At 37.0% G+C, this 25,465-nt stretch overlaps 7 protein-coding genes and 2 non-coding genes across 35 annotated transcripts in view; 6 read left to right on the forward strand and 3 right to left on the reverse strand.

The window, feature by feature from the left end:
* The first annotated feature begins 19 nt into the window (after nucleotides 1–19).
* Nucleotides 20–1,391, forward strand: LOC132794089 (ras-related protein Rab-34). 2 transcript variants are annotated; one of them, XM_060804333.1, is made up of 6 exons: nucleotides 20–334; nucleotides 453–554; nucleotides 597–673; nucleotides 731–864; nucleotides 921–1,143; nucleotides 1,201–1,391. In XM_060804333.1, exons 1-6 carry the CDS (start codon nucleotides 87–89, stop codon nucleotides 1,257–1,259), a joined length of 843 nt encoding a protein of 280 aa, XP_060660316.1. In that variant the 5' UTR covers nucleotides 20–86; the 3' UTR covers nucleotides 1,260–1,391. The 2 variants fall into 2 exon arrangements, with proteins under 2 accessions (XP_060660316.1, XP_060660317.1); XM_060804334.1 differs by having other exon boundaries at nucleotides 22–334; nucleotides 609–673; nucleotides 1,201–1,387.
* A 378-nt stretch (nucleotides 1,392–1,769) lies between these two features.
* LOC132789620 (large ribosomal subunit protein uL23) lies at nucleotides 1,770–3,314 on the forward strand. Its single transcript, XM_060797749.1, has 3 exons — nucleotides 1,770–1,905; nucleotides 2,283–2,695; nucleotides 2,755–3,314. Exons 1-3 carry the CDS (start codon nucleotides 1,875–1,877, stop codon nucleotides 3,142–3,144), a joined length of 834 nt encoding a protein of 277 aa, XP_060653732.1. The 5' UTR covers nucleotides 1,770–1,874; the 3' UTR covers nucleotides 3,145–3,314.
* Nucleotides 3,122–5,119, reverse strand: LOC132789622 (splicing factor C9orf78). Its single transcript, XM_060797752.1, has 3 exons — nucleotides 4,914–5,119; nucleotides 4,229–4,851; nucleotides 3,122–4,171 (listed from the first exon to the last, which is right to left on the reverse strand). Exons 1-3 carry the CDS (start codon nucleotides 5,036–5,038, stop codon nucleotides 4,014–4,016), a joined length of 906 nt encoding a protein of 301 aa, XP_060653735.1. The 5' UTR covers nucleotides 5,039–5,119; the 3' UTR covers nucleotides 3,122–4,013.
* LOC132794596 (small nucleolar RNA Me28S-Am2634) lies at nucleotides 3,522–3,618 on the forward strand. Its single transcript, XR_009633268.1, has one exon. It is a non-coding gene; the product is annotated as a small nucleolar RNA Me28S-Am2634 (small nucleolar RNA).
* On the forward strand, nucleotides 3,748–3,844 carry LOC132794597 (small nucleolar RNA Me28S-Am2634). The gene has a single exon (XR_009633269.1). It is a non-coding gene; the product is annotated as a small nucleolar RNA Me28S-Am2634 (small nucleolar RNA).
* Nucleotides 5,120–5,209: 90 nt separating the features above from the next.
* LOC132789624 (serine/arginine repetitive matrix protein 2) lies at nucleotides 5,210–16,458 on the forward strand. Its single transcript, XM_060797756.1, is given in 11 exon segments — nucleotides 5,210–5,579; nucleotides 6,195–6,296; nucleotides 8,983–9,322; nucleotides 9,324–9,355; nucleotides 9,431–9,493; nucleotides 10,691–10,841; nucleotides 12,341–12,411; nucleotides 12,475–13,852; nucleotides 14,999–15,174; nucleotides 15,237–15,446; nucleotides 16,003–16,458. Coding segments are annotated over 11 exon segments (2,958 nt in total). The 5' UTR covers nucleotides 5,210–5,340; the 3' UTR covers nucleotides 16,199–16,458.
* A 274-nt stretch (nucleotides 16,459–16,732) lies between these two features.
* On the reverse strand, nucleotides 16,733–17,840 carry LOC132789623 (peroxisomal membrane protein 2). 3 transcript variants are annotated; one of them, XM_060797755.1, is made up of 4 exons: nucleotides 17,735–17,840; nucleotides 17,507–17,605; nucleotides 17,187–17,445; nucleotides 16,733–17,126 (listed from the first exon to the last, which is right to left on the reverse strand). In XM_060797755.1, the coding sequence occupies exons 2-4, from the start codon at nucleotides 17,593–17,595 to the stop codon at nucleotides 16,902–16,904; spliced, it is 573 nt and encodes a 190-aa protein (XP_060653738.1). In that variant the 5' UTR covers nucleotides 17,596–17,605; nucleotides 17,735–17,840; the 3' UTR covers nucleotides 16,733–16,901. The 3 variants fall into 3 exon arrangements, with proteins under 3 accessions (XP_060653738.1, XP_060653737.1, XP_060653736.1); XM_060797754.1 differs by having other exon boundaries at nucleotides 17,706–17,808; XM_060797753.1 differs by having other exon boundaries at nucleotides 17,671–17,767.
* Nucleotides 17,841–18,136: 296 nt separating this feature from the next.
* Nucleotides 18,137–19,775, forward strand: LOC132789621 (vacuolar protein sorting-associated protein VTA1 homolog). Of its 2 annotated transcripts, XM_060797751.1 has the most exons (5): nucleotides 18,137–18,212; nucleotides 18,282–18,429; nucleotides 18,503–18,564; nucleotides 18,635–18,785; nucleotides 19,007–19,775. In XM_060797751.1, exons 2-5 carry the CDS (start codon nucleotides 18,320–18,322, stop codon nucleotides 19,620–19,622), a joined length of 939 nt encoding a protein of 312 aa, XP_060653734.1. In that variant the 5' UTR covers nucleotides 18,137–18,212; nucleotides 18,282–18,319; the 3' UTR covers nucleotides 19,623–19,775. The 2 variants fall into 2 exon arrangements, with proteins under 2 accessions (XP_060653734.1, XP_060653733.1); XM_060797750.1 differs by lacking the exon at nucleotides 18,137–18,212 and having other exon boundaries at nucleotides 18,219–18,429.
* Nucleotides 19,776–20,308: 533 nt separating this feature from the next.
* Nucleotides 20,309–25,465, reverse strand: part of LOC132789617 (protein alan shepard) — a 32,621-nt gene continuing 27,464 nt past the window's right edge. For 20 of the 23 annotated variants that reach the window (XM_060797740.1, XM_060797734.1, XM_060797739.1 and 17 more), the window contains one exon: nucleotides 20,309–25,087. Coding sequence is in view for 1 of the 23 variants with exons in the window: in XM_060797743.1 (XP_060653726.1) it covers nucleotides 25,082–25,087 (6 nt within the window). In the remaining 22 variants the exon portion in view is untranslated. Of the gene's footprint in view, nucleotides 25,106–25,465 lie in introns of all 23 variants that reach the window. The other 3 variants (XM_060797742.1, XM_060797728.1, XM_060797725.1) reach the window with 1 other exon arrangement.

The raw sequence follows: 25,465 nt of genomic DNA on the forward strand, positions 1-25,465 counted from the left end.
GGCACCGCGGTTTTGTGGTGACATGATTTTCATGATTTTCCACTATTTGTTGACACCGTCTGTCAGTTGGAATCGCAACTTTCAGCATGCCTCATCTACTGCGTCAAAATCTGCTTTTGCCCGCATCACCCACTGTCACCCTCTACGATCCACGTACACACCTACGTCACCTGCCACCTGCCTACAACACCGCCCAGACACCTTACAGCCGGGACAAGGATTTTGCGCCACAATTGCGCTATCATCTGGAGTTACCCCGCAAATCCAAACTGCGACCCTGCAAAATCATCTTCGTGGGTGACTGTGCCGTGGGTAAAACGGCCATAGTGAATCGGTGAGTGAAAAACTGGGTCCACTGCTTGGTATGCATGTTTCAAACCCAAGGCACACTGCAAAATTGAATGTATTGCTTTCTTCTAGAATTTCGTTATTTAACTATGTATTTCAAACAGCTTTTGCTATGACAAGTTCCAATCCAACTATAAAGCCACCATTGGCGTAGACTTTGAGCTGGAAAACTTTAACATACTCGGACACAATTTTAGCCTAGAGATGTAAGTATGCAGCAAACGGGTTGCAACTCGAATTTCCTTAAGTTCCTTCTACAGGTGGGACACAGCGGGTCAGGAGCGTTTTAAGTGTATAGCGGGAGCCTATTATCGCAATGCAAATGGTGCGTAAGAACCTCAATTCCCTCAATTCTTAAGTAATGTCTCTGCTGGGTTCGCAGTCATTGTTGCCACTTATGACATGTCCAAGCGGGAGAGCCTCAACTCTGCCAAGAGATGGCTAGCTAATGCCCTCAACTACAACACGGGACAGCAGCCGCTGATATTTTTGGTGGGCACAAAATCTGATCTGCTGGTGAGCACCGACAACGGATTATTTATTTGTGTTTGCTTTTAATAAGTTATCCGTAGACAAAGGAGGAGTTTATGAGCATGGAACGTGTGGCGGGAGGGGCAGCCAGCGAGTTGCAAGCCGAATATTGGTCTGTTTCAGCACGTTCTGGATACAAAATCACAGAGTTCTTTCAACGTTTGGCTGCGCTTGCTTTCCAAACAAACGTGCTACAACAATTGAAAGCTTTAAACGCAACAACAACGCAACAACCAGTACAAACAGACAAATCTCAAACATTTGGTAAAGCTCTTTACAGAATCACTTAATCAAAATTGTTATTAATATTTGACTTTAAAGATTTACGCAGGTACTTTAGCGGCGCCTCTCGCAAACAAAAAAGTGGTTGTGCTTGTTGATTTGTGCTAAAGTTTACATATTATTCTTATTTTTAATTAACTCCATATTCAATTGTATTATCTGCGCTCCATTAAAACATACATACATATATTTTAAAAATAAATCGAAACAGTGCTGCCAAATTCTATTATGCTTAGCGTTGCCATATCTACCACACTAGGAAGTCTACAAGCTAAAATTTGAATAAAACCTAGTTTAATTTTGAAAAGTCCGCGAATTATCTCAAGTTATTAGATGGAATATTTTTAAACAATAAGAATATGTAGCATTTCATTTACTATATAATTCCTATTATTTAATTTATATCGCAGCAGCAGATGATTATTTTTTCACCTAGTTAAAATTTTATATTTATAGAAACGCAAAAAAAAAACAAAGCTTACATATTTTTATGCTTACTAAATATATGTACATATAATTGTAATATTTAAAAAACAGTGTTGTCACATTTATTACTCACCGTTGCCACCATTACAAATTGACACATTATTGCCACTGCGCGCTGAATGGTGTTGCCATTAACACAAAAATCTGGCAGCGCTGCTGTCAAAATCTGCTTCCGCTCATTTGACAATGCCCATTATTTCTCCTTTTCATTTCTTTTTCTCGTAGAAATGCCACCTAAAAAGCCAACCGAGAAGTCCGGTAAGGATTTTTCATATAAAAATACACTGAAAATATGTGAATTTATTACCATAAACAAGGCAAAAGCAAGTGCAAATCATAGCAATGTGATAAAATGTGTTTAACGTAATTTTTAACGCAAAATTACTGCCAAATATCTTGCCATATTTACGCCACGTGCGGTGTGGCTGCGACTCACCATTAAATATAGTACACAATGGATGTGCAACTTGTCAAGTGTTTAATCTGAGAACAATGCGCGTTTAATTGAAGTTTCGCATGGTTCTCTTGATAAAATTAGTGTTGGCTCAGTTTATCCGCTAAATCCAACGTTGCCTCCGTCGTGTATAACCCAACTTTTTCGAGCTCTGTTTACTAGTGTGATTTTATATTTACAGCGAAGCCAGCTGGCGATAAGAAGCCAGAGCAGAAGAAGGCTGCCGCGGCAGCCCCAGCTGCTGCCAAGAAGGAGGCACCAGCTGCAGCTAAGCCTGCAGCTGCTCCCGCCAAGAAGGCAGCTGCTCCCGCCAAGAAGCCTGCTGCAGCTGCTGGTGCGGCTAAGAAGCCAGCTGCTGGCGCTACCAAGAAGCCCGCACTGAAGAAGCCAGTCACCAAGCCCAAGGCCAAGCTCGCTACCAAGAAGGCTGCTGCTGGCAAGAAGCCCCAGTCGGTGCTCTCCAAGCTCTCGGCTAAGGCACGTGCTGCTGCAAAGGGCAAGAAACCCGCCGCGAAGGCTGGTGCTAAGCCCACCAAGGGTACAGCTAAGGCAAAGGCTGTTGCTTTGTTGAACGCAAAGAAGGTGCAGACCAAGGTGAGCTAAAAACACCTGCAACATGTTTGGGGTTACTAAATCACTTGGATTCTCAACAGATCGTAAAGGGTGCATTTGGCACACGCACACGCAAGATCCGCACCAATGTGCACTTCCGTCGTCCAACCACGCTGAAGTTGCCCCGCAACCCCAAGTACCCAAGGAAGTCGGTGCCCACCAGGAACCGTATGGATGCTTATAACATCATCAAATATCCTTTGACCACGGAAGCAGCCATGAAGAAGATCGAGGACAACAACACTCTGGTCTTCCTTACACATCTGCGCGCAAACAAGAATCATGTGCGTGCCGCCGTTCGTAAGCTTTACGACATCAAGGTGGCTAAGGTTAACATTCTGATCAGACCCGATGGTCAGAAGAAGGCTTATGTGCGCCTAGCGCGGGACTACGATGCTCTCGATATCGCCAACAAGATCGGCATCATATAAACATGCAAAAAAATATGGGAACGTTTATCGCGTTTTAAATTACAACACAATAGAATTTTTGTCCTTAAAACAAAATAATAAGCGCTGACACAATATAGAGCGAAGATGAACGTTTCAATGTTGTATGGGTATAATAAAGAAAACAAAAAACAACTCAATACAACAACGAATTTTGTTTGCTGTTAATTTTGTATTCTTTTTTTTATTCTTTTAAGTTGTTTCCAGGTCTATTAATCAATGCTTTGGAGAAAAGGTAAAATAAAATATCCATGTCTCATACATTTTATTAAACTCCTTTTTTGTATTTGCAGTTTAATAAATTTGGCTTGTGTCTATCTTTCCATACAAAAGGTGCGTATTCTTCAGTTTGTTTTTTGTTATCCATTTCATGATGATTTATTGAGTAGGAATCTCATTGAGCTTCAGTCATGCGTTGCTATGAAATTAATTAAATCTCATTCTGACTAAATATACTAAGCTAATTTACGAATGTAAAGAAATTCCTAGTCTAACCGAGGATTTTGTTCTATTTTTCAGTTTGATACAGAAACACATACGTGGAGTCCAGTTTACAAGGTGTGTTTTATTTCATGATTTTATACTGTTATACTGCTAGTGATGATTTTATGAGTAGGAATCTCATTGAGCTTCAGTCATGCGTTGCTATGAAATCAATTTTTCTCTTACTGAACGTTAAGCACAATAAATTTAAAAGCGTGTTTTAACATGTGTAATTAATATACATTTTCTTTATGCTTTCAGGCAACACTGTCATTGGATGAATTTATATTTAAGAGCCGTTTATCTTGGATTGCATTTAGTATAAATAAAAATCTGTACTCAAATATGTTAACGTTTTATTTATCAACTCAATATCGACGGAATTGCTTTCGGAACTTGTCATAATGATAATCGTCTGTTGCTCTCTTGACGCCATTTGGATTGGTCTGATTATGCGGTGCTTTATTGTTGCCTTCTTTTTCTTCGCGTTTCCGTCTGCGCTGTTCATTGTTTTCCTCAATGTTGACTGCAAAAATAGAGAAAATGTACTGAACGACCTGTTTGTTGACTAAATTCGGCTTACATCGATTGTGCTGCATGAAGTTTACTGCCATGTTGGTGGGCACAAACTGCGAGGGTCCGTCCTTTTGGTTTTTGGCATCTTGCATCAGTTTCTGTTTTGCATCCTCCGTTGCCTCAATGTTGCGTATCTTGGCTTGAATGCCAAGATCTACCTCGGGTATGCCATTCAGCATTTGATTTGATAACATTTCCTCTGATCTGTGGGACGACGACTGACGCAAGTGATCAGGTAATGCATAGAGCGCTGCATCTTCAGGCGTGAGATATTTATGAACATAGCTATCGTCAGCGGCATCTGTTGCCTTGTCGTCTGTTGTGCCGCCCTTACGCTTTTGCAGCTCCTGCTCAATGTATTTCATCATTTCCTCATCTTCATCCCGTTTGTTTGTTTCGGCTGAGAACTGTGTACCAATGCCCACATCGTAGGCATCATCGGATTCTTTCATTTTTCCGGATTTAAGTGTTTGCATATTAACAAGTCCACCCATTTTAACATTGAATGGATCCTTGATGGTCAGTTCTTCCTCTGGCGCTATCTTTTTACCCAGTGCAAGGCCCATAAGGCTGACGCCATTCGGACGCTCACGCAAACGTTGTCGTTCCTTAATCTCATCTAGCATCAATCTAGTTGCAAATATAATTGGGTTTAATAACACATGCCAATAATAATATTGCAGTTTACTCACTGTTCGCCTTTCTCTTCATCATCGGAAGTCTCTCGTCGCCTTAGGTTTTTGCGGTGCGTTTTCTTAAAAACCAGTTTAGTGGGCTCCTCTGTGTTGAGTGCAGCATCATTTTGATCAGACTGCATATTAATAATATTGATATTCTTGTTTTTACTGATAGAATTCACTTGCGTCCATTTTGTTTACAATTTTCTGTACAGCTGTTGTAACATCGATAGTATCGGTCGATATCAAAATATATCGATACACACAGTTGCATTCGGCGGCGTTTTTTCCTCAAAATCAATTTGTCTGGTGTTTGCAAACTGCACATTTGGCGGAGCAGCGTAGCAGCTGCGACTTTTATGAAAACGTTTGGAACACTAAGTGGATGCATACTTAAGAGTAAAAGTTAGAGGAGCATCTAAGCCAGCGAAGAAGCCACAGCATGTACAACGGCATTGGATTAACAACGCCTCGAGGCTCTGGCACCAATGGACATGTGCAAAGGAATTGGGCTTTTGTTCGGCCTGGTAAAAAAGACAAAGAATATCGTTCCGAGGACGACGCCAAGAAATTGGACGCTCAACTGAATCGTCCGCCCAATAAAGAGATACTCGATCACGATCGCAAGCGGAAGATTGAAGTCAAGTGCATTGAATACGAGGAAATACTCGAAAAACAAGGGTAAGCATAACTTAAGCATATTCAACATTTGGATATAACAGTGGTCATCATGAGAGTCTCGGCATGTATGTAATGCAATACCGCTGTTATATAACACCGGTGCATGAAATCTTCAACAGCAGTAGCGTGCTACTATTTACATTAATGTGGGCTGCTGCTGTTGCTGGCAGTGTTTACATTGGGCGCCTGGTAGCATTGAGAGCGAATGCAGCACGCAAACGCGCTTAACCATGTCAACCCTCGCATAGCCACCCCAGTTCAACATATGTACGCTCTTTTGGCACCTCTCCGGGTGTCCACCGATTGATATCTGAGCCTCGCCTGGACTGGTGGTGAAAAACTGCATTTCAGTTGTAGAGATTATTTCAATAGAACACATCCGTGTCGAGCCCCAGAGCGGACAATTTTTTATGCGCTCACACGTACAAAAAAGAAGCTATAAAACAAAAGTACATTAAGTGTAATTCAAGCTGAATTCAAACAACATTTTTCAGTTGTTCGTAGATTTATTGATTCTTCATAGTTCAAGTCTGAAAGGTAATCTTTCTTCGTGAGATATTCTAGTCAGCATTGATTATTATTTTCTTTCTATTATTTATTTTGTCTCCCAAACAGACGTACACCGGAGGAGATCAAGACGCAAGTTGACTCTTATCGTCAGAAATTAATGGGACAAGGCAAAACCGATCTGGCAAAGGATGAATTCGGTCGCGTAGCGTAAGTATTAATAAATAATTATTATTATTTCCTTAGTTACAATTATGTAATTTTAAACATCAAAATGGGCGCCAGGTTTGACAAATCAATAAACGCTTCAACCAAACGCGTGTCAAATCCTTACCAGCTGTCGACGGTGAGGCAGAGGAGTAACTCATGTGGTGTCCAGCCCACATGCGCCATTGGCTGCGCACAGCATGTGTACGCCCTCCTGTCTCAAAAGCCGCCCCGCAGCAGCGCCAATCAAAACGGTCGAGTAGCATTGTAGAGAAAAAGCTTTGTGAAGATTTTCATCAGTAGTCACATAAAGTCTTCCAAAGCCAGAGCATCATTTAAAATTCGCTTGACCGACGAGCTCAGGAATAGATAAATAGAAAATAATATTAATTTAAACTACTTGTATAATGCGCCATAACAAAAGTGCCCTTGATCAACGACGCGGCTGCATGGATGTGCAGCATGCAACCTTTTTTTGAAGCTGCCAAGTTCAGTTTTTGAGACAGCTCTTACTGCCTTGGAAAAATCAATAAATGGCACATAATATGTGAGCTACACAGGTACAATCAATATGCAACAAACAGTCTGGAGCATCCTCTCAAGTGCACAGCTACGAGCGAAAATCCGAGAAAACCACAAAATGCATCCAGCCGTGGGCGTGGGTTGGTTGGCTTGGTGTCCAGCCAGCGGATTAGCAGCCGTGACGTCATCGATGAATTTTACTAGTGGTTGCCAACTGTGTGGGTTAATTAAATGCAAGTGCAGATACAAATGCGAAAGTGAGGTGCAAAATGTGAAATGGAGCATTAAGCTCGCCGTGGAGCAGACATAATGGACAGAAGGAAAGTCACACAGATAAACAATTTAAAGAAATGTGAGCACCACACTTGAGTCACTAAACTGAAAGCAACAAATCACTAAATAAGTCTTCCAAACTTATCCTCTAAATAATCTTAGAATTAGTCAGTTAACTGAGTCAACCGTCAATAAACGAGATATAAACGGAGTAATTCAGTAATAAAAATGAATTAAATATATAACAACACAAACGTATACCGCAAAATATTCCTAAGCGATGAGAAAATGCAGTGAATAAATGTAGTATCTAACTATAAATAAAAACTTAATCCAACGTCTTCCAACATAATAATAAATAAATAAATTCTTTTTATATGCGAATATAAAATAAACTATCTACAAATTAATAAATCAATTTATAAATTTTATTCGACCCCAAAACACATCGACATATTACAATTCACGGAGTGTTGAAATTTGAATTATATGTAATATCAACGGTCTTCCCCATAAACTTTTGTGTATAAAAAGTTTTTCCAATATGAAAACAATAATAACGAATAAGAAATAAATATAATATTTTATATAAACATTAAAAAAAAAAAAAATTAAAGAAATAATTTAAGGAAACGTTACTTAATAAAAAAAAGTATAAAATCCGAGGTCTTCCGAAATTGTGAAAATATTTATATTTCGTGTATTTATAAAAAATTACACCCAGTTGAAAACATTCGCTGCGTGAGCCATTACATCAACTTGGCAAGTTGCCACCGTCACTTGCAACCCTCATCGAAAGCACTTTGGAACTCTCCACGGTAATGCTCTCGTCGGAAATCTATACGAGCACATCAACCACTGCAATGGCCACAGCGATGGCAATGGCATCAGCAACCGCCACCTCCACCTCCACGGCAGCCACAACGACCACAACGGAAGCCTCCACCATGCATGTGCTGAGAGGCAAAAAGAGACGCAAACGTCGCAAACGCGCAGGACACGCAACCGGTTGTCACAACAGCAACCAGAGCTGCAGCAACAATAACAAAAAATCCGTAGGCACTAACCACAACAACCTAAGTAGCAACAACAATGCTTGCAGTCCTCACAGCAAAGCCATTATTGGATGTATGACGGAGAGTTTGTCGTCTGGTAACAGGAAGTGCAAGGCACAATACTTCCAACATGATAATCGCGAGTATATAGCTAAGTATGAGAGTTTCCAGTTTACGGCACAAGCGACAACTGCAGCAGCGCTTAACTATGCAGCGGTGGCCAAGAAATTTAAGCCATTGAGGCCAGTTTTGGCAAGCGGCGCCAAGAAGAACAGGCGCCCAGCACTCTCCAGAAAGGAAGAGAAGGACTGCGCATGCGTGTGCCAAGGTCCAGTGGGGACGCAATGTCCGCAGAAGGAATCACGAACAGCTGATGTCTGCCAACGGGAACTGAGTGTGATACGAGCCAACACGACCAACTCCGATGCGTGCAAAAAAGTCAATATTAATGGCAATGGCAACGACAGAGCGCTGCCGGCGTTGCTCGAGCTTCTGAAGCAATCGTCAAGCACGTGGCTGCAGACATTGCTTCTGGGCGCTGGCAGTGCAGCGGTTGCAAGGTAAAATGGCGATATGCTTAATTATTAATTATCATTGCCAAAAGGAAATAGAGAAATATAGTGTAGAGCAGAATATTAGCTATTATTAGAATATAGCTATTTGTCTCGAGGACATTCATACTTCGAAGTAACTAGGTTATATTACTCTATACCAACTATTCCGAATTACAATCGCAATGTTTAGCATGTATTATTTATATGCAATTCTATAAAAACCATATTGAATAATTTGGTACTAAATCTTCACTAATTCTTTGATGTTTTCTTTGGTTTTTGTAGCGTGCGTGAAACACATCAAATTGCCGAGGCACAGCAGCAGAAGAACGCAAAGTTGCGCGAGGCGTTTAACATATCCGAATACTTTGTGGAGGGCAGCAGTTTCGATTGTGATCGCAAGGCCAAAGAGGATCTGGCCAAGAGTGTGGCACTCCAAAAGGAGCTGGACGCGCAGCGCGAGAGCCTCGCCGCGGTGGCAGCTGCCGCAGGCAAAGACAAAGAGACGGGCAAACGATATGCACTTCTGCGTACGCCATCAAGGGAGCGCGAAGGGGCTCCTTCAGGTGGCAAGTCCGTTTCAGGGGCAGCCAACAGCGGTGATGAGCATATCTCCAAGTCTGACAAAAAAGAAGAAAAAGAAACGCGCAAGGGAGAGGTAAACTTAGATATTATTTTATCAATACTATATCTTCAAAAAATTGTAATGCCTGCTTTTCTTTTGTATTTGCAGTTCGGCGAGTCCAGAGCGTCGAAAGGACAAAAAGAAAAAATCGAAGAAGCATAAGAAAGAGAGGTAAGAAGTGAAGAAGTCATCATTCCTCAAGAGTCCTAAGAAAATTGTAGATCCCTCTGTTAAAGTACATGTATCTACCTAGTTTCTTTACTTATTCCCCAAAAATCCTTCAAATTTTTATGTTCCATTGCCCAAATATTTCGACTTGGTTTTTCATTTACTATCTTTCTATTGTATCTGCCTACTATTGTTGTTGTTACATTATAAAACAAAGCAAATGCAAAAAAAAAAAATAATAAAGAAAACTCAAATCAAACTAACAAAAATCACAGCTTAATACATTTTGTGTTTTCCGTCTCTACTCCTTCTTTTACATTGCATTTGAAACTCAAACTACAAAAGGGACTCATATGAGAAAGAAAGTAAAAAGAAGCAAAAAGTTATGTACTAATAAATTTGAATAAACACACATTTAGTTTTTAAATGAGCTTACAAAAAAATAAACAAAACAAAACCTATAAAAACTATATTAAATAAATTGTTTCAAATGCGTTTTGAATATTGATTAAAGTATTGTTAGATACTTTATTAACCGCAACATCGTTTTATTTTTTATGTGTAGGGTAAATTTCTCTTTTTTCCTTCTTTCTATCTAAATATGTATATCTATATTTAACTCATACTCTCGCACAACACAAATTACACTCAGAACACACACAACCTACTCAAAAGCTCGTATCATTTCATTCTAAATGACCTAAGCTATGGTAAGTAGAAAACGATTACTATGTCAAATTGAACTCAAATAAAAAAGCACACTTGCCCACAAACTCCGCACACACATCCACACTCGAACAACAAATACCCCACGCGTAAAGTATTAAGCCGGAAATATAAACTTAAAATAAAAAAACTAGAAAAACCAACTGTGTTTGCAGCAATTAAAAGCAAATTACTTTCTCATCTTTCTTTCTATTATTATTATTACCTACTACTATTATTAAGACAATGCAATTTTGAGCAGTATTTCGATTGAAGGTAAAGCACTAAACCACAAGTTAACCAAAAACCTATAACATAGAAACCTCTTAATGTTGCTGCGGAAAGTCAAATGGGACTAATGTTGAGTCTATATACACCAGATTCTAGATGTAATCAAATTAACATTGAGATTAATGTAGCTACCCCTCCTAGATGAGGTATAATGTATATGCAACGACTAATCCCATTCCAATACGATGGCCATTCTATTTGCAGTAAGTCAAAAAGGAAGAAACTCCGCAAACGCAAACACAGCGGTAGTGATAGCATCGATAGCGACAAGGACTCCGATCATGATGACGAGGGCAACAGTAGCGATGCGGATCGTGAGTTGAAGAGTGCACGCAAAAAAGCCAAGAAGGATAAGGTAATACAAATGCATGATCAAGTATATATTTAAGATCAAGTAATGAGCGTTTCCAAATCCCCATTTCCGCTTCTTTAAAAAGAGAAATGATTACAAAGTCCCAGAGCATACAATGATATGCCTAACTAAAAATGTATCATGAAATCTTTTAACCTTTTATGAATCTCTTAACCTCTCTCTAAATGCTCTTTTAATTAATATATAATCTCTATAAAATCGTCCATATACGCCAACCTCTAAGAATTGTGTACATTCATCCGGATATATTTTACATATTATTGTCTCTCTATCTCTCTCTCTATCTTTCTATATATATACATATATATGTATATGTATATTTATATATATTGTGTCTGTTCTACACTATAAGATATGATGATTAACTCGATTGACTTGAATCGTTTTTATGTTGTTTCAATTCAATTGTTCACCAAAATATTAAACATACGCCATTTCTTCTCTTGCTTATTTACTTCTTTTTTCCACCAAAAACAATGAAACATTTTCTAATCTAATAATATAACAATAACCAAGTGCTGAAATTACTTAACTATGAATTACTTACATGCATAAAAAGCATTATCTACCACCTAAATCAAATATTATAAAGCATAGTAAAAAAATCAAGATCGATAAATATTATATAATTAAAGAATATTAAATCTATACCAAATTCACCCCACAAATATTATAAAAGGTAAAAACAAGGCTTTAAACGCATTCACAATCTAGTATTTACTAATATTAATTTGTTTTTATTTTAATTTCGATTTGTATTCAGTTTTTTTTTTTTGGTTTCTTATAGATTATTAAAATTTATCTCCTTGGGCTATGCATAAGTTCAATGTGAAGTTTTGATTAAATATTTATTTAACGAATAAAATCCTGAAAGATACCCAAGATATGTTGAACTTGTTCATGAGCTCTAAAGATTTCTATTGAGTTATATTGGTGTTATTGTTACGATTTTCAGTTTTAAATAAAATTTAAAATCAAAAAAAAATTTAAATTCAATCAATTTATAAATAATATTAAAAAATCGACAAAAAGAAAATTTATATTTTGTTTATAAACACCCTTGGCGCTTCATTGATATAGGATAGCTTTCAAAGGCTCTCTTGTAGTTTTGTAAGTACTTTCATTTGTCTGTTTTCTTTAAGAATATTATAGTATGTACATACCAAACGGCAATAACTCTTTTAATTGCTACCAACGATTTACTTCCTTTATGAGCAACGCTTGAGTAAACACTGCAAAGATATTAAAAACGCTGCCAAATTTTCGAATCATGCCTAAAACGAGAGATTCTTAAACATACAACTTTCGTTTCACGCCACATACAATCAATACTATGTCATAATGAATGAATAATGTTCTATAATATTTTCATATTGAATATATGCAATATGTTTTGCTGACAGTTAGACTCTTAGCAAGTTGCCCTTTAGATCTTTGCGTTTTCTTTGTTTGTTTATAAATCGCATTCTTCTATTATGCAGAAGAAACGTGACAAAAGGATCAAGAAGAAAAATCGAACACGTGCCAGTTCTACGGACTCGACACTTTCAAAGTAAGTAGTTGTTGAAAATTGTCTAACATTTTTTATAATAATCATATCTTTAATACTTTTTAGTTCGCCATCGCGCAAGGATAAGAAGTCAGGTAAATCCCGTGCTCCGGTTGCTGAAAATGACACACCACGCGAAAATCCCTTTCGCAGTCGTTCTCCGGAGCGACGCAAAGGCAGCAAAACGCGTCGCAATGAATCTTCTACAGATAGATCAAAGGTTCATCAGACTACAACATGTACGCCACTCAGCCGTGAGGTGGAGCGAAAAGTTTGGAAGGAGCGACTCAACGAGCGACAACGATCCAAGGAGCGACAGCATTCAACGGAGAGAAACTTCTCCAAGGAAAAGCAGCGTCCAAAGTCCAAAGACCGCGAAAGATCTCGGGAACGCTATAGATCCAAGGATCGTCCGAAACAGCGAATACGATCTAAGGAGCAGCGACGCTCCAGGGAAGGACAGACCAAGGAAAGAGCACGTTCTAAGGAGCGCCAGCGATCGAAGGAAAGACTGCGCTCTAAGGAACGTGTTCGTTCTCAGGAAAGACAACGCTCAAAAGAACGACGTCGCTCTAAGGAAAGAGATCGCTACAAAGAGCGACAAGTCCAAATCCATGGCGACGCCAAGGATCGTTCCCAGCGTCAAAAACGCAGCAAAGAACGACCCAGCGAACAACGTTCCACTTCACGCAATGTTGGGCATTTTTCGCGCTCTCGGTCACGCTCACAGAAGCCTTATCAAAGGACAGCTTCACCCTCGCAACGGAGCCGTTCCAAAGAGGCCAATCTGCCGAAGAAGTCAACGCTCGCATTTAATCCTTTCAAAGCGGCTGAAGACACGGTCAACGATATACTCGGCACCAAGTCAGTGATGGTAGCACTTGAACAGACAAAGCGCAAGCGTACAAAATCTAGCTCAAGCTCGGACTCCGGAAGCTCGGACTCCATTTCGTCCAATAGTGAAACGGGCACGCCAACACCCAAGAAACAACTACGACAAAGCCAAACGCCCGAGAAGCCAAAGTATGAGCCCGGCAGCAAGAGCAGCAAGCAGCGTGAACGCTCAGATACGCCAACTAAATGTCGATCGAGAAATGATGAGACGGAAAGAGAGCGGGAAAAGGAAAAGGGCAATACGCCTAGTCCTCGACCCACCAGCTTAACGGAACAGGACGATAAAAGACGACAGTCGAAGACCCATGATATGTCGAAGCCAGCGCCTGTAGTGCGTCTGCGTGCCCAAAGTGATGATGGCAGCGATGCTGAGACAAGCGGCGTGGCACTCGAAGAGTATCAACAGAACACCAGGAAGGAACGCGAGGAACAACAGGAGCTGCGCATGCTCGAACAGCTGAAGTCGGGTATTGCAGCCAAGGCTAAGCAGAAGATCAGAACGATGGAGAAGAATGGGGATGGAAAGAATGCCAACAAAAAAGGCAGCGAAGTAAGTGAAGGAGATGCTGGCTGTAGTTTGCTGCTTGTGGCAGCCAAACGTAACTCGCTAAATGAATTCCTTGTTGCTAACAATGTAATCGCTTTAATTAACAATCAACTGACAACGGCGACCACATCGACAACGACAGCAACAAACGCGATAGCAACATCAAGTACAACAAAAATAAGAACAACGACAGCGACAACTACGATAGCAACAACAACAACACCACCGCCGCCGTTTCCGACAATCGAGACATACACAAGGGACACGACAACGCCGCCTATTTGTAATGCGCCCCAAACGGTTGCTAATAACGGTGACAAGAGTCCAACAGCAGCAACGCAAACTCCACTGTTGACAACAACAGCAACAACATTGGCAACCTCAACAGCCTTATCGAAATACAATCACAGACTACAACAACAACAACAGCATCCACATCATCATCCAACCAAACGAATATTTCACAATCGAACGCTGAACAATAATCCAAACAGTAGACACAATACTAACCATAGCAATAGCAATAACAATAATATTCATGCATGTGGTGGTGGTGTCCCTCATACTAATCACGCTAGCAGCAATCCCAATGCGTTACCTTTTCTGGCCGGCACACCGGGCACCTACAATAGAACCACGAATCGCCTCAATCATGGTCCGTTGCTGACTGCCACACATTACAATATCTGTAAAAATCAACATAACAATAGTAATAGTATTGGTGTGGGTGTTGGCGCATTGCAACCACTGCTTAGCCGTCGGGAGCAGCAGCAACAACAACAGCAGCATCTGTCGCGTAGTCTAACCATGTACAATCCTAATATTTATGGCCATGGGCCGCAGCATGCATTGCTGACAACTGCCGCTGGTGGCGCCCATCATCATCATCATCATGTGCACCATCATGGTCGTCATGGTGGTCTGTTGTCCCTTGGTGGAGGTGGCACCAATGCGGCAGCTGCAGCGGCTGCTGCTGCGGGTCTGGCTTTACTGGGTCATCCGTCTCCGCATGCCCGCTTCAATGCGGCTGCAGCAGCTGCGGCTGTGGCAGCTAATAGTATAAGCTATCATCACCAACATCATAGCAGCAGTCAGCAACCAAACAAACCGAAAATTGTTATAAAACCATTCAAAATTCACGATCCACAGCCATTAGTTGCGGCGCTAGCGGACAGCACGCTGGTAGATGCCATTGTCTCCAAGGTGTCTACCGCCACAGTTGCTGCCGCCGAGAGTGCAGCACGGCGCAGTCGCAGTCGCTCCAGGCGCAGCAGTCACAGTCGCGGCAAACGGCATCATCATCGCTCTAACAGCCGTTCTCGATCGTAAGTCAAGTACATCAAACTGTCTATCGTTCTTATTAATTAAGGAATTTATTGGATTTCAGACGTTTTAGCTCATCTAGCAGTCGCAGTTGTTCGGGCAGCTCAAGATCTCGGTCCGGCTCACATTCGTCCCGCTCCAGTTGCTCGTCGCGCAGCAGCTCAGGTAGCTCATCCAGCAGCGGCTCTGGTACATCACAGTCCGGCTCTCGATCGCCATCCATACCACGACGCCGCGGATCTCCTAGTTTTTTGGACAGACGTCGCATTACAAGGTGACCTTATACAAGTCGAATAATATGTATTTCTTTTTATTTTGACATATATGTTTTTATTCAAAATTTTAATTTTCAATTTTAATGTACATGTATTCTTTTTTTAATTTGTAAATGATTTGTAGCCGTCGCTCGCCAACCCACAACACAAGACGTTAGCCAGGTTATTTCTGGTTCAGTTGCCATCATTTCTAAATTCAAAAAACAATATAATTTTTATCATTCAACTGATTTTTTTTTCTTACAGCTCAGAGAGACTCAGGAATTATTTACAATTACCAAATTATTTGTATATTGATTTCTTTCTGTTTGTATGCTACAGATTTCGTGTAAAAGAAAAAATTATTTTAATTAATTGGATTATTATCAAAACATTTAAATTAGTTAATGCACAATAAATTATGTCTTCTCCGTAATATCTTTATTTGTACGATGATTTAGCATTCTTTAATTTCTGTTAATTACACTTTTCAGTTTGGTAAGTTTTGAACTTTTTTCGTTTTTTTTCATCAACGTATATTTCAATCTTATCTAATCTTTAATTTAAATATTGCAGTGCGCGTAAGCGTCCTATACCCTATCACCACAAGACGAACGCAGATGGTATGACCAATGGTGAAGCCGACAATCATGTAGATAATGACGCTTCTAGCTGCTGCTCTAGCTGCTTTACCCGGGCCAGTTCACCAGGCACTCCTATGGCCGATACACAGATGCACAACAGTCGCAGTCCTTCAGCGATTCCTTTTTGAGCGTTAAGCGAATCGTTGCGCCATATTTTTGGCAATCTACCATCATATGAATCCACCACAAGAAACACTTATATTTCATAAGCTAGCAGTTGTGTTTGGTTAAAGACACTTCACTAAGTTGAACAATTGATTTATCTAGGCCATTCTTTAAATTTAGTAGCAAAATCATCTACTCTAGTCGTGACCATGATATTATTATGTCAATAATACTCAAAAGTTGCGTTCTTAAATAAATATAAAATATTTTTTGTTGCCATTTCAAATGCATTGACTTTCACTTTGGAAAAGCACTATGTATATAAATATTTGTAAGTGAAGATAAGGCTTTCAGATAGACTAATCTTCGTGAGTACACCCAACTAGTCCTATAATCTAAATAGGCATTATTGGCCTCACTTGGGACCTTTGAAACGCAGAGTAGATAAAGTGTTAAGTTCGGGAATGGTATAATTTTAAACGCAGTTTAAGTTTTTAGCTGAACGGCACTAAGACCAATTAAATACTACACTATAAGGTTTATTAATCTTTTTAAAGTTATCAAAGTTCATATAACATATGAAAAAACTGGTATTTATTAATATAAACTTTACAAAGCTGTATCAGGGTTTTATTATTTTGCAGTAGCCAATATCAGACTTTTACCGAGGATTTTTGTAAATTGTCAATTACCAACGACGATTTAAATTTTCTGTATGGAATGTGTTTATTTAGATTTTTCAGCAGTCAGTTTCTCCTGGTGACGACGACGTTTCTGGGCCAGATAAACTGCCCAAATAAATGCGATAATCCCCGAACTAATTGAGCGGAACATCGGTGGAACGTAGGCAATATTCAAATAGACTAACAACGATATATATTGCCAATTGGCACGCAATACAGGCCAGTACAGCTTCTCCACATTTTGTAAGGCTTTGGCGTGCGAATTCCCCTGCAGAAACAATGCAACCATAGTTAAGAAGCTTTCTAGGTCAAGGCCCACAAGACTTACCTCGAAGATCGAAAGGAAGTATAGGGAAAGAAACTGATACAGAGGTGCAAAAGCAAAGCGTTCGGATAAGAAGATGAAAAATTTGCGAAAGCGCAGATCATGACTGAACAAACGCTCGACAATCTGATAGAAATAGTGTGGAACAGTTCCTCCAAAGATAAGTCCAAAAACGCCATAGGCAAAGACACTGTGTTGATTCAGTGTCTTGGCGCCTGATATGCGCTGCGAGGTAACATTAGCCGAGGTAGCTAGAAAACAGCTGCAATATAATTGATCCTTAGGTAGGTACAGTAGATGAAGGCATGCAGCTCTTTACTTACGCCGTTAGACATTTGGTGCGAACGGGATGATTGAAAAGCTGCTCCAGATAGCTGCCGAACAGCGAGTATAAAGGCCTTGAGAGCGACATATTCAACTAGCTGTGGATATGGATAAACGGAATTTTCAATATGCGGATTGTTGTGAAGTGCAAAGTTCAAAGTACTTCGTTCACAACTGGTAACCCCACACTATACTAACCAGACGACGTAAACGACTGAAAAACAAACCTGCAGTCAATAGAATACTTATTATTCAAAGATAACACCTGTTTGGTGTGTGACCGAAACTTCATAATTTAAAAAATGCTTTACTAAGTCGAGATACACCAACATATGCAAATTGCAATTAATCATGTACTTATACTTCAAGTGGTATGATATATTTATGGAAATAATAAAAATAACATATATTTGCGCAAAAATGTATAAGTGAAATTATATCTTTGTTACTATTTCGTTATTTAAAAATAAAAAAAGAAATTATCAGCTGATTTTTATCGATATTGCACTTTTTTCGATTAATTTACAAAAATATAGGCCAAATTATGGCCACATTTTCAGAATCATTGCTGATGCGGCTTCACAGCCCATCCCTCTCTTACACACAGCCTATTAAGGAATTCTGTGGCGAAAGATTCTACTTAACGAAACGGTCTCCCTGCGTGTGAGTAGAAAATACGTATTCGCACTGAATGGTCACCCAATTGTTAGTGTAGCAACTCTAGCAAGCAAAATATTGGACTGCTCAATAAAATAATAATTTCATTTTTTGCAGTAATTTGTAGTTATTATATATTAGTAGTCGACTCGACGATGGAGTTTCCACCGTGTCCGCCTTCACTGAAATCTATTCAACACTTCCTCAAACTGGCGCAAGAACATGATTCTCGCGATGTCGTCATTGCTTACTGGGCCCGTCTCTAGTAAGTCGAAAATTGAATAATTTGTCATTAAGAAAAATCAAACTAACAATAATGATTATACTTATTTTTAAAGTGCCCTGCAAATTGGGCTAAAGGCATCTTCACAGTCTGCCGAAGAAACAAAATTGTTGCTGGGTAAGTAAAAAAGAATGCAGGCATAAATACTATGACTCATTCGTGTTTATGTTTTGGAATTTGATGTCAGCAATTATGGATTGGCTGGAGCAGATGAAGAAACAGCATGTTGACAACGAGGCCTTGACTAACGACATCGCTGCACAGGCTCATATTGAAAATTATGCGCTCAAACTATTCCTTTATGCCGACAAACAGGATCGCGAGGAAAATTTTGGCAAGTAAGTTTGCAAGTATTGTTAATGTGGGCGGCTGTCAGCATATTATTGCCTACTATTAGCAAATGCGAAAGAACTAAACGACTACCCTTGGTTTAGCTTAATAAATAGATCTAGATCTATTTACTATTGTGTGAAAGAGACTGCTTTTTGACTGTTAACCATAATTTCATATGATACCAAAAATTTGACAATATAACATTAAACTTATTTGTTATTTGCAGAAACGTTGTCAAGGCTTATTACTCCAGTGGTGTGTTGTACGATATATTGCTTACGTTTGGTGAGCTGAGCGAGGAGGCTCTCCATAATCGCAAATACGCCAAGTATAAGGCTGCCTACATACATAATTGCTTGAAGAACGGTGAAACGCCTATTCCGGGCCCATTTCCGGATGATGAGTCTGCCGAATTGGGTGATAATCTTGCTAGTGGAAGTGATAATGCTGGTGCTGGTGCAGGGTCACAGCCAGATTTACCCGATGAATCACCATCAGAAGACGTCCATCCGATTGCACCAACTACGCCATCGCCGCCAGCTTCGCACATAACACCACCGACAGCAGAAGAGGTGCTTAACAATCCAAACAAATTGCCGAGTCCCCCTGTAGAGGAAGAGAAACCAGGTGGTTTTGAGCCATATGTGCCCACGGCACAGCCAAATGCAGCAACATATATACCGATCGTGCCAGTTGCAGGCGTTCAAATAACTCCAGATCAAATGATCACCGCTCAGAAGTATTGCAAATATGCAGGCAGCGCCCTCAACTACGATGATGTAAAGACGGCCATCGAAAATCTGCAAAAGGCACTCAAGTTGCTCAGCACAGGCTCGGAATAAACACACACGTTTAGATGGGTAACTCCGGAAAGATACCGGCGTAGAGTACCGAGCACTTAGAAAGAAGCACACACTCTTGACATCGCAAATACACAGAATCCTAATTATTCGACGGCCACTTGAAGTGGATGCTTAATAAACACCTTAAACAAATTCAGTATGGGTTATTTCAATATGTCTATGGTGCAACAAGGAGGAAGACAATAAATACATAACTAATTATTAATATTTATTAACACTCAAATACATCAGCAGAATTTGTAAAATTGAATGGTGGATGGTTTGATGTTCCTGATGCTTACATTATTGTTTCTGGTTCTGCTAAACATAATAAGGGAAAGAGTCCGCCACGATAAAAACATTCAGTCTGTTTGTTTTCTTACAGAAAATCAATTTGCGTTTTATTGATTCAGAAAAAGTTCAGTTTTTTTTTTCTTTTTTGGATGACAGTATTCTTTCTTTAGTGTTTGTTTAGAGTCATTTCTTGTATATTCTTCGAATTTTATTTAAATCTTTTACTATATTCACTTACAAGTTCTGCTGCTTTTCGAATGTTGCCGCTCGGCTTTTTTTGGGTTTCCTCTTTCTTTCAGTTACTTACAATTAGTTGTTTTCCGTTTGTTGAACTAGTCTTACTTTTCTTAAGCGAAATAAGCACAAAAGCTGCAAAATGTTTGCTTAAACTATTTTTTTTAATTTTTCATTAAATCATCATTTTTATTTATCTCCTCAGCTCCATATCATTAATTTATGATTTGTAGCATTAAAGTTGAGCGCACAAAACGTACGCATGTAAATTTGAAAGTTTTAGCAAAGTGGTTGCATTTTTTCTTAACCTCATAATTTATGTTTCTTTGTTCTGATTTTGCTAGTTTTTAATTCAATTCTTTTCATATGCATATAAAAAATGCTGCAAAGCTTCTCAATGATGCAAAAATTATAGATTAAAAAATACATAGAGATTTCAAAGGGTTTTAGCGGAGAGTTACAAAGACAGATATACTTAATTAGCACTTAACGCGGTTCTATCGCTTGCTTACAAGAAAATTAATAAAGATCTTTAAAAGACTTTGATTTAAAACTTAAAAATAGCAACAAGCGAAATGTACATTACTTTGCGCCCGGCTGACCACTGATTATTTTTAAATTTTTTTTCTTTTCTATAATTTTGTTTATTTTTTGTATCTAAATGTTAATAGCTGCTTTTCATTTGCTAGCTTTAGAAATTACTTACACCTATATTATGTTTCGCTTTGTTCTTGTTTCTGTTCGTTTGTTTAACATAATGAGCATATTTCTTGAATCATTATTACCTTCATTGCATTGGAATGACATCATTCGGATCATCGATTGATTTGCCTAGCATGTTGAATTATTTAGATCCTCCATCATTAGCACTTTTAATTTTGGATATATTCTGGTTTCCTATTAATTTTTTTCTCATTTATTACGTTTTTCTCAAAAAGTTTCAAAAAAATATATATGTATTATATTTATTATTTTCTTAGATTGGCCTTATTAAAAAATGTTTTTTTTTTATTATGAATTTCCATTTTACTTTTTCCTGACACTTTTTATAACTACATCTGACCTTTGTTTAAAACGCAATACAATTAATTTAGAATTTAGTTCGTAACTATTTGGTGTAAGCTGATTACATAAAAACTTCAAATCTAAAAAATATAAAATTAGGAAACCAAAAATAAATGTTAATTCATATTAACCTAAAAGCCAAAAACAAAAACCAAGAGTTGAATTGCGCTCTTCATTGAGTTTTTTATTTAGTCTTAATTCTTGCAATACAAACTAAAAGTAGACTTAACAATTTCTTTCAAGTGATTAATAAATTTTTAATTAAATTTATGTTGCGTTGTGTATCTCAAATATGCAATTTTTTGTATTTTATCTGGTTGTTTTTTAAATTTTCTTAAAAGTCAAATAATAAATTAACTACTTAAAATTAGTTAAAAAACTAAAGTAATCATATTAAACGCAACTAAAACAAAATTCAGACGAAAAACAAACATTTATGCATAGAGTTAAATAATAAAAAAAAATTTGCAACAATTTCTTTCTGTTGGCCTAATTCCCAATCGATACGAAATCGACTGCATTTTTAATTTTAAAACTAATCCGAGGTTTATAGCGTGCGTATTCTGCTCCCGTTCTAACTACAGAAAAACTACAAATTTCTATTATTTGTTTGACATTGAATTTACATTCTTGTCATTGATTCGAACGCATAAACGTTACTACCAATTATAAAACATGTCTTCTATTTCATATATTCCCCGCTTTAACTTTTGCAACGCTTCTTGTTAATATGTACTTACTTAATTACTTAATTTCTAGTACTTTGATCTTAGTCTCTAAATATTAGTTTATATCTCTTCTACTACTTTAACTATTCCACAATCTACGCTTCCATATTTCTTATGCTCTCCAACATATAAGTATGAATTTCGACGGCGTCTAGTCTAGTATGCTCCATTTTTTCTTATAACTAGCATTATAAACTCTTGCATTTAACTTTTAATTTTAGTTTTCATTTCTACTTTCCGATCGTTTGCAATAATTTAAGATTTAACGTGTTTCTGCCTAAAACAGTTGAAAATCTTGATTATGCTGTATTAGCAAGTTGTAAAGACAATGGTAAATAATAAAAATTTTAAATTGCACTCTTTGAAGATTTATAGAGCATGGAAGGGTGTGAGAAGTATTGTAGGATTATAAAATAATAATTTACAAACTTTTTGTATTTGTGATTTTGTCATTTTTTCCTTTTGTTAGTTTCCCTGTAGAGGCGTCTCTTGATTTCAAATATTTATGGGTATTTATTCTTTTTTTCTATGCATTTGGAATGTTTGCAAAAATCTTTGCCTCTTTTTGCGGGTTTCGGCTAACTTCTTACTCTAACGCTCGTTTGAGTAAATCGTTGTAGGAGCTAAGTTTGTTTTTATATTGTGCATCTGAATTTTGCGATGTATTTTAAATCTTTTATTGTTTCAATTGCTATTCAGTCTAAACAAAATTACATTACTTTAGACTTAAAAAATTAAAGTTCATCATAATAAACCATAAGATTTTGCATTTCATAAGAAAACATACACTCCACTTTTGTTTTGGTTTAGGCTTAGGAAGACTTTTGGCGTTCTGTTTTCATTTGGTATTTTTATGTTATTCATAGATTGTTTGAAACGGCTTTTAAATGTCAAGCTTTTAACTAGAATCATATATGTATGTAACATAAATAACATAATCGAATATATGAAAATCAAAGACTTTGTCAGGAATGTTTATTTTTTTAAGTGAAAGTGGCATATGAGTTTGAGAGGATCTCGCCTGTGTGAAATTGTTTCCTTATTTTGACTGTTTGAATATCAATTGAATAAATACAAATATCCTTTCATTTATCCAAATTCATATTTCCCCTGAAATCCCATAAGCACACAATATATTCATCAATATTCCATTCAATAAAATCACAAATACAATGCATAATTAGACGTGGTGTGAGAACCTCAATTTGAAATAAATAAATATATACTAGGCTTTCATTTTAAACACAGTGCTTTCTGTCTCTTTTTAGATTTAACTATTAACTCATTGAATACTATAGACTTATAATTAGATACCTGGTATATCATCGCTGATGTACTTCTTTCAATATTTTTCATTACTTCTTATTTCTAATTTTCTAATCATATGTTTCCTTTTCATATTTTTAAACATTTAAATTTTTATTTTCATTTGGGCATTTTAATTTTATGTTTTCATTCGATCAGAAAAATGTTCTACATTCTGTTTGTTGAAAAGTTTAATTATTTATCATGTTCTGTTTTTGTATTATTCCTTCAAAATTATTTTATTTAAGCCTCATTGTCTGACTTCAGGTTTTCACTTTCATTATATTTATATTCCTCTTTCTAACAATATCATTGCTAATGTCATCATTGCTAATCTATTTATTTTTTTCAGAAAAAATATGCTATGCTTTTACCATTTTCTTGGTAATGCAATTCTTATCTATCCGTTTATATATGTATGTACTTATATAATTACTAGAAACATATAGTTCAACGAAAAACTGTAGACAGCTACAAAAAATTTTTTAAATCGACTGATGAGCACAAAAACATGCTTAAAAACTATTACAAGATTTGTTTTCATTCTCACTTCAACATTCACATCTTTTTATTGTTAATATTATGTTTTTTCTTTATTTCTAAAACTACTGTACTTATTTTGTTTTACTGCATTTTTGCTAGTCCTTAAGCCTAGGGTTATCCGCCTTAAGGATTTTTTCTGTCTGATGTTTAATAAGTTTCGTAGTACAAAGCAAAGGCAAAAGCAAATAACAAAAACAGTTCATTAATTCGTAAAGTCCTAATTTTGGGGTTATCAAGTTCTTTATACAATTGGCTGAAAATTATGAAAATTTAGATCTTTTGCTTAGCTAAACGCTTTACTTCTTTTCGTATATCGTTTGTGCTTGCTTACAGTTTATAAAAATCTACAATATTTAAACTGAAATGTTATGTTTTCTTTCGATAACAATTTCGTATCTCAAGTATAATAAAAAAGTTACAATAAAAATAAAAATACAAACAAAAAAAAATATTTTTTTATAACAGTTTTTTCTTTTTCTTAAGATTTTTTTCAGATGACAATAATAACAATGATGTCGCCGCTTTGTAAAAATTAACTGCTCTCTTTCTTCATTTAATATTGGATAATATATATTTTTGTATATTATGCAAATTTTTATTAGCTTGCGTTTTTATTAATTTTACCATACATTGCACAAGTTTTCTTCCGTCAAAGAAGCAATTTTTTTAATTCGTTTGTTTTAACAATTACAATTGTTTGTTTGCATAACTTTGACCTTTTTTTCATCTTGCTCTGTTTCATTTGAATGCAAGTATTTTTGTTGTGGATTTCCTTAGATAAATGTCTTAACATATAAATTTTTGTTAGCAAACTGCTGCTTCAAATGTTTGGTTTGCTAAATAATGTAGTTAGTCCTGTTCTGGTGTTCTCTTTTTTTCATCGACAATTTTGGTATTTTTTATGGTTCTGATTTCATTTACTACCTTTCATTACTGTTGTTAAGCCATTTTATTATTACTACTTGTATTATTTTAATTTAGTCTTTGCATTCCATTACTTTTTAACGCTTTCTCTCAAACATAATTATTTATCGGTTCCATTAAATATAACTCTTGGTTCTCTCTCTTGCTTCCTTCAATCGTAAACATTGTGTTTACTAAACAGCACCATTTCTTTTGACTTTTGTTGTTCTCTTAAGTTTACCAATGAATTTTAAGTCTGCTGCTTCTGTTGTTGTTTATGCTTTCTCCCACAGCCATTCTTGTTATTAAATTTGTTGTTATTTATTGTAGTTGTTAATGTTGCTCCAATGATTTTATTACATAGTACACAAACTTGGTACTTAAATATTATATCTAAAATTAAACAAAAAACTATAATGAAAATAAGTATTGATAAAGTTAATACGAGAACAATAATATTGATTTTTTAAATTGTCATTATTAACGTTAATTTCTAAAATTTTATAGCCTTTAATAATTTGTGATCATCCATTCATTCTTTCATCTATCATAAAGCAAGTCATTTTCTTTAGTCTCTCCATCTTTACATTATCTATCGCCTTTTTATAAAGTTTAAAAACTATATTTGGAAAAAATATATGTTTCGATATGTTTCTTATACTATAAAATTATATTAAATTTTACATCTTTTTGTTAATTGTAGATATATAACCTCTAAGTTACAGAGGACAACTTTAAATCGTTTCTGGAAAGTTGTTGATTGAAATAATC

Source organism: Drosophila nasuta, chromosome 3 (assembly GCF_023558535.2).
Source record: "Drosophila nasuta strain 15112-1781.00 chromosome 3, ASM2355853v1, whole genome shotgun sequence".
Lineage (NCBI taxonomy): Eukaryota > Metazoa > Arthropoda > Insecta > Diptera > Drosophilidae > Drosophila > Drosophila nasuta.

Bases quoted from the DNA above. Each gene is read 5' to 3' on its own strand.
- LOC132794089 (XM_060804333.1), top strand. From the start codon at position 87: ATGCCTCATCTACTGCGTCAAAATCTGCTTTTGCCCGCATCACCCACT. The intron at 674-730 runs GTGCGTAAGAAC...CTGGGTTCGCAG, and splicing joins CTATTATCGCAATGCAAATG to TCATTGTTGCCACTTATGAC. The intron at 1,144-1,200 runs GTAAAGCTCTTT...TTGACTTTAAAG, and splicing joins AGACAAATCTCAAACATTTG to ATTTACGCAGGTACTTTAGC.
- LOC132789620 (XM_060797749.1), top strand. From the start codon at position 1,875: ATGCCACCTAAAAAGCCAACCGAGAAGTCCG. The intron at 1,906-2,282 runs GTAAGGATTTTT...TTATATTTACAG, and splicing joins AAAGCCAACCGAGAAGTCCG to CGAAGCCAGCTGGCGATAAG. The intron at 2,696-2,754 runs GTGAGCTAAAAA...GATTCTCAACAG, and splicing joins CAAAGAAGGTGCAGACCAAG to ATCGTAAAGGGTGCATTTGG.
- LOC132789622 (XM_060797752.1), bottom strand. From the start codon at position 5,038: ATGCAGTCTGATCAAAATGATGCTGCACTCAACACAGAGGAGCCCACT. The intron at 4,852-4,913 runs GTGAGTAAACTG...ATTTGCAACTAG, and splicing joins GATGAAGAGAAAGGCGAACA to ATTGATGCTAGATGAGATTA. The intron at 4,172-4,228 runs GTAAGCCGAATT...CTATTTTTGCAG, and splicing joins CTTCATGCAGCACAATCGAT to TCAACATTGAGGAAAACAAT.
- LOC132789623 (XM_060797755.1), bottom strand. From the start codon at position 17,595: ATGTCGCTCTCAAGGCCTTTATACTCGCTGTTCGGCAGCTATCTGGAG. The intron at 17,446-17,506 runs GTAAGTAAAGAG...ATTATATTGCAG, and splicing joins CGCACCAAATGTCTAACGGC to CTGTTTTCTAGCTACCTCGG. The intron at 17,127-17,186 runs GTAAGTCTTGTG...TTGTTTCTGCAG, and splicing joins ACTTCCTTTCGATCTTCGAG to GGGAATTCGCACGCCAAAGC.
- LOC132789621 (XM_060797751.1), top strand. From the start codon at position 18,320: ATGGAGTTTCCACCGTGTCCGCCTTCACTGAAATCTATTCAACACTTC. The intron at 18,430-18,502 runs GTAAGTCGAAAA...TTATTTTTAAAG, and splicing joins GCTTACTGGGCCCGTCTCTA to TGCCCTGCAAATTGGGCTAA. The intron at 18,786-19,006 runs GTAAGTTTGCAA...TGTTATTTGCAG, and splicing joins CGCGAGGAAAATTTTGGCAA to AAACGTTGTCAAGGCTTATT.